The sequence below is a fragment of the Pyrus communis genome, chromosome 6, assembly GCF_041283825.1.
Source record: "Pyrus communis isolate YQ-2024b chromosome 6, ASM4128382v1, whole genome shotgun sequence".
NCBI lineage: Eukaryota > Viridiplantae > Streptophyta > Magnoliopsida > Rosales > Rosaceae > Pyrus > Pyrus communis.
The window spans coordinates 20511646-20523835 of NC_142570.1; the positions used below are offsets into that span (position 1 = coordinate 20511646).

General features: G+C 36.7%; 2 protein-coding genes across 2 annotated transcripts; one reads left to right on the top strand and one right to left on the bottom strand.

The window, feature by feature from the left end:
* Positions 1 to 570: 570 nt before the first annotated feature.
* On the top strand, positions 571 to 9223 carry LOC137711388 (uncharacterized). The gene is made up of 12 exons (XM_068450624.2): positions 571 to 953; positions 1303 to 1413; positions 3855 to 3950; positions 5310 to 5363; positions 5534 to 5679; positions 5757 to 5907; positions 5988 to 6125; positions 7517 to 7588; positions 7674 to 7747; positions 7918 to 8059; positions 8704 to 8782; positions 8974 to 9223. Exons 1-12 carry the CDS (start codon positions 804 to 806, stop codon positions 9069 to 9071), a joined length of 1311 nt encoding a protein of 436 aa, XP_068306725.2. The 5' UTR covers positions 571 to 803; the 3' UTR covers positions 9072 to 9223.
* A 2304-nt stretch (positions 9224 to 11527) lies between these two features.
* On the bottom strand, positions 11528 to 12085 carry LOC148696424 (uncharacterized). The gene has a single exon (XM_088695210.1). It carries the CDS (start codon positions 12083 to 12085, stop codon positions 11528 to 11530), a length of 558 nt encoding a protein of 185 aa, XP_088551336.1.
* Between the last annotated feature and the right edge of the window lie 105 nt (positions 12086 to 12190).

The following is a 12190-nucleotide window of genomic DNA, read 5'->3' on the forward strand; positions in this document are numbered from 1 at the left end:
ATCATGAAAGCAACGAATGGAAAAAGCAGCATGTCGTATTAATGGATAATTATGAGAATAAAAAAAAAAAAGATATTTGGTCGAGTGAATAACTGGGTAGAGCCCTACTATGGTTCCAAGTATATATCCTGGGAAACATACAATACTCTACTTCATTTAATATTTCAAAGATCAGGAGTAATTGAAAAAGAAAAAATTAGATCCAGTACAATATGTATCCCGAAGAATCCTGAATCTGATATTAATAATATAATAATTGTACTAGTAAACTTTAAATACCATTTTGATTTGATATCCAAATGATTTGTTATTGAGAATCATAAACACATAGGAACTGAACATAATCTGATGTCAATTGAACCATATAATTTTAATAATAAATTTAAGTAGATCTGTACCAAACCGAACGTTTGAAGGTGAAATCGGGCCAAATTGAGGAAGATCTATAACTTAAAAAATAAAATTCATCACTATTTATATAATGACATATGGTGTATCACCTCGTGTGCCGATAATACCGAAAAATCTCCCTTGGTATTTGGCAAAATTTTGTTTTGCTGCGTGAAGAATGGAACCGGAAGTCTGGAATGGGTTGAACCCGTTGAAAGTCGAACCAGTTTGCTTACGTCACACTGGATTCAGTACGCAGATGGATAATTGATTTTCTTTCTTCTTCCTCCAACTTCAAATATAAAATATATAAAAAAGAAATAAAAGAAAAAGAAAAGAAATAGTTTTCTTCTTGCTTTCGTCTCTCTCTGGCTCTGTCGACGTCTGCGAGGGTGTTGGTGAAAAGCTAGAAGATGAAGCTCGGCTTTGAAGAATCGAAAGCGGTGTTTGGACTGCTCAGAGCAGAGCAGCGCCCGATCGAAGAGATCGTCTCTGAGTTCAACTCCCTTTTCTCCCATGGCCGCCAATTCATTCCCTGCTTCTCTCTCTCCCTTCTTTTACAGGTCTGTCTCTCTGTCTCTCTGTCTCTGTCTCTCTCTCTATCTCTCTCTCTCTCTCTCTCTATCTCTCTCTCTCCCTCCCTCGTGGCGCCTGCTTTAGGACAAGCATTGAGAGGTGCCCAATTTCATTTCTTTACAGAATTGAAAGAAAAACCCTAGATCCCTTGCCATCATGTTGCTAGGGTTTTATGTGCAATGGCGTATCAATTATGGGGTTTTTATAATTTGAATGTATGATTATGAATACCCAAAGTGAAGACTTATATTGATATTAACTGAAAACTTTTTTGTGTTAAAAAAATGTTGGGTTTTGTGATGTGGGATTCTAACTAGCTGGTGCTATGCTTCGCAGGACAAGAAGATGCTGAACTCCACTCAACGTTTGATTGCGTTCACTATTCTTCAGCAGGCATATTCGTCCCAGAAACCTTCTGCAAATCCGTTCTTTAGTTTACTTATAAACGTAAGCATTGCGCATTTGTCTTTCAAGAATCGGCAGTCTTGGTTGCTTTAGTGTTCACAAACAATGATCGGTATCTGATTGAAATCAGTTTCTTGGTATCTATTTGCTATGCATGTTGCACCAATATGCATAAAGTTGTAAGGAACCTCACTTCTCTCTGAAAAGGCTCTTTTGAATCATTTACCATGATATCAACCTCATCCTCGATATTGAACATTATCACACCTAAGATATGAAACATATAACTGAGAATATACCTACATGTATGCTATCTGCCTCATTGTTTAAGACTCAGTCAAGTACTAATTTAAATTATGAACAAAACTGATTGTTGTTTCCTTTGTTTTTCCCCTATGTGTACAACGGTTTTATAATCTCTGAAATAGATCTCTTGCTGATCGTTCACCTTTTTGATTATTGAATCACTTGAATTGTTCAGTTTATTATATTCTTATCAATTAAATGACCCAAAACAAAAAGAAATACTATTAGGATATATGCAAAAGAAAGGACTCAACTCAACTAAGACACTGGCTATAACTGAATAAATTGGTTTGAAGGCCACACTTTCAAGATTCTTAGGTTTGGTTGGTCTAATAACCTACATGACCATTTAGATCAAGTCTGGGCTGATAACTCTACTATCAGTTTCAGATTTCTATATGAAGAAATTATCACAGCGAACAATGAGAATGTAAATATGAAAAGTTTGATGAGCTTGTGGTTTCAAATTATTTATCATTAATTTTCATCTCAATACTTCTACTTGTTATGATTCTGTTACCAATTTGAAGCTGTTGGGGTTTTTTCCAGCCCATGATAAGTTGTCCTAAGTCTTTTGGGAATTAATAGTCTTAGAGGATTAAATTGTTTTCTCAATTGGAGAAGGATTCATAACTAGATTCCAATTAGGATTAGTAATCCTTATTGAAGAAGACCTTTATTTGTCTATATAAAGGGGCTATTGTACTAGTTTTGAGGAGGGAGCAAAACAATAAATTGTATACCACTCAAGGGATTAGAGTGAGAGAATATTGTAAAGTGTGTGCGAGAGAAAAGAAAAGAAATAGTGTATTTCTTGTTCTTGTTCTTTCAGGTTTATCGTCAAGTCCTAGTTCTAGAGATTTGGCAAGATTATTGGTCGTACTCATTATTGATATAGTGAAAGATTGTTGTTGCTGTCCCGTGGACGGAGGCACATATTGCCGAACCACGTAAATTCTTGGTGTTATTTATCTTGGTTATTTGTTTTTCGATTTATGGAGTTTGTTCTTCCTTTTCCCATTCTTAAAAGTGATATTCTCAACAAGTGGTATCAGAGCCTGATTTGGCTGATATCCGTTTAGAATGGAGGGTGCAACCCGCTTTAATTGAGTTACGTGGAAATCAAGAGGAGGACATGCTTTACTGAAGTTGTTAAGAGCAAGCCAACAAGTATGTCTGATGCTGATTGGACCAAGATGACGATAAGTGATGTTTTCTGGCAAAGAGGTCTTTAATTGCCTTTGCCAATGACGATGGGTATTGCGATCAGGGGGAGCCTAGTCAAGAGAAGTCTAATCAAGAGGGTCTTGGTTAATGAGTAGTTCGATCAGGGGGAGCTTGGTTATGGGTAATTTGATCAGGGGGAGTCTGGTCATGAAAAGTTCAATCAATGGGAGTTTGGTCAAGAGGAGCAATCCTATTTCGGTATACCTTCCTCATGGTCTGGAGGGGGAGATTATTGGGTTTTTTCTAGCCCATGATAAGTTGTCCTAAGTCTATTGGGAATTAATAGTCTTAGAGGATTAAATTGTTTTCTCAAATGGAGAAGGATTCATAACTAGATTCCAATTAGGATTAGTAATCCTTATTGAAGAAGACCTTTATTATGTCAATATAAAGGGGCTATTGTACTAGTTTTGAGGAGGGAGCAAAACAATAAATTGTATACCACTCAAGGGATTAGAGTGAAAGAATATTGTAAAGTGTGTGTGAGAGAAAAGAAAAGAAATAGTGTATTTCTTGTTCTTGTTCTTTCAGGTTTATCGTCAAGGTTTATTGTCAAGCCCTAGTTCTAGAGATTTGGTAAGATTATTGGTTGTACTCATTATTGATATAGTGAAAGATTGTTGTTGCTGTCCCGTGGACGTAGGCACATATTGCCGAACCACGTAAATTCTTGGTGTTATTTATCTTGGTTATTTGTTTTTCGATTCCCGAAGTTTGTTCTTGTTTTTCCCATTCTTAAACGCGATATTCTCAACAGAAGCAATAGTTAAGCAAGTGACAGACCATTCTTTGAAGTGATATGAGGTTGAATCTATGCTTAACAGTTTATTTGGCACTTAAGTTGCTTTCTTGATGCTTTAGTACAATAACATTGTAAACTGCTTTCTTATTAAAAAAAAAAAAAAAAAAAAATCAATTTGTTAATGTGAGCTTTTATGCTTGGGGTGCAGGCTGCATGTGATGTTGAAGCCGAAAAGTATGAGAGGGCACTTGTTCTGCAGCTATTACAACTATTTGGATCTGATGGCTCTAGTGGTGGCAAAGAGGTTCTCCATTATTGTTTAGCCTTTTAATTCGTTAATCTAAATTATGTTGTTGATTTAGTTTCTACAAACTTTTACTTTTATGTTTGTACCTGTGACACAAAACTGCCAACCAACATGAAATTTTTTATTTTCTTCTTTTCCCCTAGGAATGTTGCTAAATTAGCATTACAAATTTACAATGAATCCGACTTAACCTGTTGGATGTGTGTGCTTATTGGGGGCATTTAGCAGCTAATTATGAGTTATGGTTAGCATTGATGTCTGTTAGTGTCGAGTAAATTGTTAACATCAGACCCGTTCTAATATACTACTTTGAATTGTAACCCGCAAAATTTTCATGCTTCCTATCTTGGACACTAGCTTGGTTACAAAAGAATAACCCTTTGGGTTTCATGCTTCCTCTCTTGGACAGTAGTAACAGCTTGGTTACAAAAGAATAAACCTTTGGGTTTCATGCTTCCTCTCTTGGACAGTAGTAACAGCTTGGTTACAAAACAATAAACCCTTTGAGTTTCATGCTTCCTTTCTTGGACGGTAGTAACAGCTTTGGTTACAAAAGAAATAACCCTTTTGGAAGCCCAAGACTATGCCTGTTGGCCCAGGTCAAAGCATAAGGCCTGTTTGGTCCGAAGATATTGCACGTGGCATATGATGTTCAATAGAAAGAAGATAAAATAAGAAAGGGTGAATCTATTGTTAGTGTATTAAGAGTAATTTAGAAAAACTTTTTAAGTTTTATGATTCCTAATTGTAACGAGTCTTTATTTTTTATTTTTTATTTTAAGGTCTTTTTATTTTATTTTAATTAAGCTTGGAAGTATTTTTTGAAGCCACCGAGTTCTTTTTGTAAAGCAAATCAAAATTTGGATGTCTGAATTTGAAGTTTTATCTTGCAGCTGTTGGCTCATCAAGTTTTGATAAAAAAACACATCTTGTGTTCGTTCCTATATTGGTTATTGTTGTAAGATTCTTGTTGTAGATTCTTCTCTCGAAATTACAAATTTTGTCAGATAGAGAACTGATTTTCCTATATCTCAGCAAGCATTCATACCAGCTTTCATTTTCTCAACAACTCCACAAGGAAATAAAAACCCCACCAGGAGACTGAATTCTTGTTTATTATCTGTTCAAGTTTGTCAACCTTGGTTGTTTTTATTTGCAGGATGCATTGTTTTATAATTAGTTGTCATTGATATTTGTAGTATACGTAAATGAAACGTTAGTATCAGAAACCATTTTAACTACACCAGTGTGAACTGTAACCAGCAGCTGTATTACTTTGTTTTGTTACTTCCTCATCTTATCTTGAATCCTTTTTGGCAAGATTATGTTTATCTGAAGGAGAATCGTCTTTTTCAGATACTTAAACAAACTGCTACAGAGTACATCAAAAGTTTTGATCCTTCAGTACATGTAAGTTACGTAGACCTATGTATATTTTACTATTAAATACACTCATAATTAGTAAACTTTCAAGCCTACGTAGGATCCACCTGCATTCAGGGATTTTGTTACACAGTGTGTTGAGAAACATTCTCAGTCTATGTCTATAATAAATATTTTTCAATTGTCCTCACTCTCAGGCATTCCCGCAACAAGAACAGTTGCAGCAGCAGTATGCTGATAAAGTCCATCCAGACCGATTTATTTCTCCATTCAAGGATGGTTCTGTCAGAAATGTGGTCGCAGACCCTGATGTTCCTCGTGGTTGTGATGTTAACTCATTAGAGTAAGACCTTTAACAATGGATATCTTTTTTTGTCTTCTTTGCTCTTTCTCCATATGACATTAGGATTCATGTTCTAGGTTTGATCTACAAATTGGAACAAAACCTAAAATTGGATCTGGAGATAGAGACGAGACAGTGCTTGGCTTGCTATCCAATTTAGCGCTGGAAGGGTTAGGTCCACACTGGAAAAGGCCTATTCCACCAAGGCTCCCAGTTCAGGATGATGAAGTAAGACATAAGGGTATATTTATTGATTATTTGTAAGGGAATACTTGTTCATTTGATTTCGCTTGTCAAACATGTTTCAGCTAGTGTGGCTCAACCCTGTTGACAATCATGAACTTTTATGGGATGATGGCATGTGTATTGACACTAGCAGAGGGGCAGCTGTCAGGGACTTGATTGCAAAAGCATTAAAAGGACCACTTGCGCCTGCACAACAAGAGGTGTCGACATGTATATACAGTATACCCTTCATAATATTTAATATATCTTAATCAATATAATCATGTTTAATATAAAAATGCCTTTATACTTCTATGTATCAGTCCAAATGTTGAATGATTGAATATTTTCATATCATTTAGTCAAGTCAAACATTTTGTGTTTCGCCTTTGGGTGATGTGGGTCCTAGGATTTAGTGTATGAACCATTGTCGGGTTGTTCCTAATAAAAAAGAGAGGGGGGGGGGGAGGGGGGGGGGGATAATATTGATGAACCATCTTTACACCTTCTCAGCACATTCTAGTGATTTGGAAGGCTAAGGTACCTTGTAAGGTTCATACTTTGCCTTGACGATTGTTCATGGCAAGAGTATACTAAAGATGTTGATTAACAAAAAGGCGTAATGCTTATACCTGACCTTCTTGTGTTATGGGCAAAAAGAGACTGAAGCATATTGATCATCCTTTCCTTTGTAGCCCAAATGTGGATTCAATGTGGAATAACCTTTTTAAGGGGAGATTGAATTGGGCACTCTGGCTTCTTAAGAAATAGTGAAATACTGTGCTGGTAGAAAAAGGACATAAGCTCTGTGGACTTATTGTATTTTAGCTATTCTTATATTTATTTGGTTGGGAAGAAATGTTAGAGTTTCCAAAGGAGGAGGACATGGGTTTTTCATTATGGGAGAGATTACCTTGTCTGCCTGCACGCTTGTCTAGATTTTGAAGAGAAAGGATAGCCCGTATTAAATGTTGTGACGAGGTAAAGTAAATTCGATAGTTATAGAAGTGGGAGGAAGCAGTGCGGAACAGGACCTGAAAAAAGATTTAAGTACAACAAGACTCTGAAGCAATACTGAGATTGAGCATCAGAAACCCCGAACAGTGGGCAGGGTTAGAACGTTGGTCACCCAATCCAGCCATGGAATTACTTATTATTGTTACTTTTTATAGGATTTTGGCCAGGCTAAAAGTCACAGTGACGCCTAGCCTCAAAACAAAACGCTGAAACTTGAAAGGAGGCCCTTCTTGTTTGGACCCCAAGGTTTATATGTAAAGATCTGCTGAAGCTTAATTAGTGTAAGGACCTTGGAGTTTTGGAGTCAATTAGAAATGATACTTTGTAAGCATCTTTGACTTTAGTCTTATGTTTGAACCTGGGGATAAAGATGTGGCTAGGGTATACTCTAGTTAGTAGTTGCACGTCTGCTAAAGTGATGGCCCTAAGGTCTCATTCTTCCTCCCCCGAATATTATTCTTGCTAAAATAAATTATTTATGATAAAGGGTTTCTGACGGCCTCATTTTACTGAAAAGTTCATGTTATTTGATAACCTGTTACGTCAGTAATTTTGAAGGAAGAGATGACGTAATGCTTGCCCTTTCCTTGTTCAGCAAGTCTTTTCGGAGTTGGCAAATGACCTGAAACTTGTATATCACTGTGGGCTGACACCAAGAAAGCTACCGGTAATTGTTGTCACATAACTATCAGTCATCAACATAAATATGATTTAATCTAACACTTGTATTATTCCTCAATTATTGTTTTCAGGAATTGGTGGAAAATAATCCCCTAATTGCAGTTGAAGTCCTCACCAAGCTGATAAATTCCCCTGAAATAGCGGAGTATGTTTTTGGTCTCTATGATTTACTTTGTGTCAAAATATACAGAGAATCAGAAATTATTTTTTAAGCCTGTTCTTATTATTTTTATTTGGTTTGTAAACTTTTAAGCCTGTTCACTTCCTCATTTTCAAGGCTTTTATGCTTTGTAAAACTTTTATATGTGGCCACAGATACTTTACAGTGCTTGTCAATATGGACATGAGTCTGCACTCTATGGAAGTGGTGAACAGGCTTACTACAGCAGTCGATCTTCCTTCCGAGTTCATACACCTGTACATAACAAATTGTATATCATCCTGTAAGAACATCAAGGTACTTGCTTACACCTTGCCTGTGGACTCTGCTTATTGGTATTCTGAGATTCAAAGGCACAGTTCAAGTCTTGATTTTGACTATATGTGGTGAAATATTTCACGCAAGGGTTTAACTTAAAAAATAATTAGGAGCCTGCTTGAACACAAGGAAATTCTGCGCTCTTTCTTTAAAAAATATACAAATATATAGCATCCTGCTTCCCCCTATTCTTTGTTGAAGATGTTCAAATGAGGGCTTATCTATTTAAGGTTCGTTTTAAGGCCTAGCATTTTTAGGAAAGTTAAGCAAATCAATGTGTTAGTGTTTGCTGATTGAACCTCAATAGTATAGGTTGGTTTGGTTTGCTAAGTTGAAGGCACGAACAGATACGTGTGTCTCTCTTTCTTCAATTAGGCTGGCTTTTATTGTGGTGTAAACTATTACTTGTTAAAGTTGCCGTGGTTTTATTTGGTATTCACTTATACGCTTGAAACAATATTACTCGTAGGGTCACCATATGCTTGCTTCACCAACCATTTTGATTATAATTCTTTCTTCCTCTGTCACTCTGTGTGAGAGGGTATTCAGACGATGGTTTTTGGTCATTACCAAACTCTTATTTTGTAAACTTGTTAAGCAGTTTAAATTTTTTTTACTACCAGGATAAATACATGCAGAACAGACTTGTGAGACTAGTTTGCGTGTTTCTTCAGAGCCTTATCCGAAACAACATTATCAATGGTCAGCGCCACACTTTACTTGCAATTTAATGTTATCTTGGTCATTTGATTCAGATTGAACACGCATGCTTAATGTAGAAACACTAAATGGGATGCAAAGTACATTAGTTGTAAGAACAATTGAAGCAACACGTGAACAATTTTTAATCTCAACGTTATGTTGCTTACTTTTATTAATGGTTGTCCTTGCAGTTAACGATCTTTTCATCGAAGTCCAAGCTTTTTGCATAGAGTTCTCGCGGATTAGGGAAGCAGCGGCGCTCTTCAGGCTCCTAAAGTCCTTGGAATGAATATGTTGGTTTTTGCTTCGCAAGATTGGCACTCTTCTATGCTAAGCAATTATTTTCTGTATGTTTTGCTCTGCCTATTTTCCGCTCAGCATGTAGATAGAGAATGTCTTCATTTAGATTTTAGAGGTCAATTAATGAAATTTTCTCCTTTATGCTGGCAGTGTTGCTATTTTTTCGCTTAAGTATGATAAAAACAGAGTAATGTTATTTAGATACACAAACCTAACGCTCAAATATAAGCGGGAATTGAATTAAAAAAAGATTAAAATGAACGCGAGCTCTTTCTCCAAACCCTTTTCTGTCACCGTCGTCCCCTTGAAATCGCCGATTCTGGTGGTTTTCAGGCTGTTCCTCACCCAAGTTCTCTACCCAGCTCTCAGGATTATTGCCGATCGATCATTTTGAAAAGTCTGGATGATTTTGTGCAAATAAACCAGATCTGGTACAAATTCTAGGAGATGTTCTCTCATGGCCTAATACTTGCAAGGAAGTGGTTCTTACAAAATGTGTGTAAAAAACTGCGTGTCGGCATGTCGTCTGATATATGTGTGTGTGTATACAAAGCCTTTTAACAGGAGTATACACACATGCCTTTTAACAAGAGGGATCCTCATTTTTCTAAAAAAATGGGAACATCCTCTTGACCGTTGGATTGACTTTAATGAAATTGTGTGGTTGAGATTAAACCACAGGCCACACAATCTCAACCATACAATTTCATTGAAGTCAAATCCAACGGTCAAAAGGGTATCCCCATTTTTTTAGAAAAATGGGGATCTCTCTTGTTAAAAGATTAATATATATATATATATATATATGTATGTATATATATCTATTCTATTAAGAGAAGAGAGCTTGTCAACTTTTTGCCCCCTTATCTTCCAATTTTTCCCTCACTTTTGAATACACAATGTTGACATGAGGAGGGCAAAATAGTAATTTTGTATCTTTTGAACTTTTTTCCCTTTTTTTTTATTTTTCCCTCACTTTTGATACATAATATTTACATAAGGAGGGCAAAATAGTAATTTTATATCAAAATATTTACATAAGATAAAAAATATGCACTTATTAAAAGAAATTGTCCCACCATCATTTTTTCATACACGTAAGTGAAATCATGATGTTTTTTGGATAATTTGAATGAACTGAAGCGATTGCGCTTGAAGAGAACGGGCGAGGAGGTAGGCGATTGTTTACACATACAGAATGTATGCTTTTAGCTAGTGTGTGTGTGTGTGTATATATAAACTATCGTCCTACATGATGAGCAATCATCGGCCCATAGCAGTGACTTGGAAATCAACGGCTTATTACATGGTGGGGAAAAAAAAAAAAATTATAGCTTTTGAAGATGAGTATTTATCATCAACAATCCATATAATTTTTTTTTTTGGAAATGTTAACCACACATCCTTTCTTTTTTTGTACATTGTATAATTATGTCTATTGTTTTGTTTGATTATTTAATTTAATTGTCAAAAATAAAGAAGCGTGGGTAGAGAGAAAGAGAGAGAAAAAACGAGTGTAATTATCATTTGCGTATTGTGAAATTTCTCTTCCTAATATTCAATTTGATGATTTTTTTTCCTTCTCCCTTTTTCATTTTCGCATAACTAATGGTGCAAACTAGATCTTTGTATCGTTTTTTTTAGAAGAAGTACGATATTCATTGAAGATTGAAATACGTACAAATCGAGGATAGGGTGCTTACATTGAGCCTCAATAAAAACCTTGCCGGGGGCTTTCAACTCGATCGAAGGGAAAAAAAAGTGTCCCGCACCAAAATTAACTACTAGTACTATCCTCCAATAATAAATCGGAAATTACATTGGGAGGCTCTTCGAACCAAGAAACTGGGTGATTAATAGTTAGATTAAACCTCGCAAGGCGATGAGCCACCTTATTCGTCTCTCTTCGACCACATGTAATTTTCCATTGCTTGAAATCTTGCAGGAGGTGCCTTGTATCCACCAAACAGATGCCTGTAATGACCACTATACGCTCGACCTGCATTCTGAATTGTAGAAATCACTACAACGCATCCCTTTCCACCTCGACCTGTTCCGTGACCCATCTGCTCAAGAACAGCATTGCTGCACGTGCAGCAGTAGCCTCTGCTTGTAATGCTGATCGCACGCCTTCCTCCCTGCTTACTTGTGCTGCCACAAAACCTCATTCTGAGTTTCTAACTACCATCCCAAATCCTCCAATCGACCCCTTTCATCCCATGTTGCATCAAAATTACACTTTATCCACCCAGAAGCCGGAGATTGCCATTTATATATTCTTGGTGCATCATCATTCCATTTTTTAAATTCGGCCAACCACATTTGTGCTTTGATTTGGGTATCCAATGGAGAGACATTAACACTAATCCAAATAAAATCATTACGTACCTTCCAAATATGCCAAACTAGGAAAAGTATCAGCTCAAAGCTTTCCTTAGATACCTTCTACGCCATATACTCCAGCCACCCTCTGAACCCCTCCTCACTTCTATGAAACGAACAAAGTCCAAACGGACTTCCAAACCAAACATCTGCCACTCTAGGACACAACAATAATGCATGTGCTACTGTCTTTGCTTCTTTATCACAGAAATCACAAGTCTCCTCCGTAAGTACACGTCTGTTCTTCAAATTCACTTTGGAAGGCAACACATTCATATACCCACGCCATACACAAATTTTCACTTTCCTCGGAACTTTGGCTTGCCACAACGCTTTCCATAAGAACTTTTTGTCCACATTAACCATTGATCCCGTAGGCTCATCACCACCCATTCCCTGACACAATCTTGCCACAAAGTACGCACTCTTAGTTGTGAAGAACCCCTTGGGTTCTTTTGCCCAAATCATAGAAACAGCCGGGTAAAATAAACTTAAGGGTATACTCAAAATCAAATCTGCTTTCTCCTCCAAGAACCAGCTACGAACTAAATTCGAATTCCAACGAACCCCATCATCCTCCACGATCAATGATCTCACCGTAAGATATGGGTGCACCCTCATCGGTCTGGGTTGAGAACTTTATAGAAATGCTCCTGTGGTAGCCATCTATCCCCCCAAATGTGTATTTGTAGACCATCCCTTACCCTCAATCTCACACCTCAAAAA

Bases quoted from the DNA above. Each gene is read 5' to 3' on its own strand.
- LOC148696424 (XM_088695210.1), bottom strand. From the start codon at position 12,085: ATGAGGGTGCACCCATATCTTACGGTGAGATCATTGATCGTGGAGGAT.
- LOC137711388 (XM_068450624.2), top strand. From the start codon at position 804: ATGAAGCTCGGCTTTGAAGAATCGAAAGCGGTGTTTGGACTGCTCAGA. The intron at 954-1,302 runs GTCTGTCTCTCT...TATGCTTCGCAG, and splicing joins CTCTCTCCCTTCTTTTACAG to GACAAGAAGATGCTGAACTC. The intron at 7,748-7,917 runs GTATGTTTTTGG...ATGTGGCCACAG, and splicing joins AATTCCCCTGAAATAGCGGA to ATACTTTACAGTGCTTGTCA.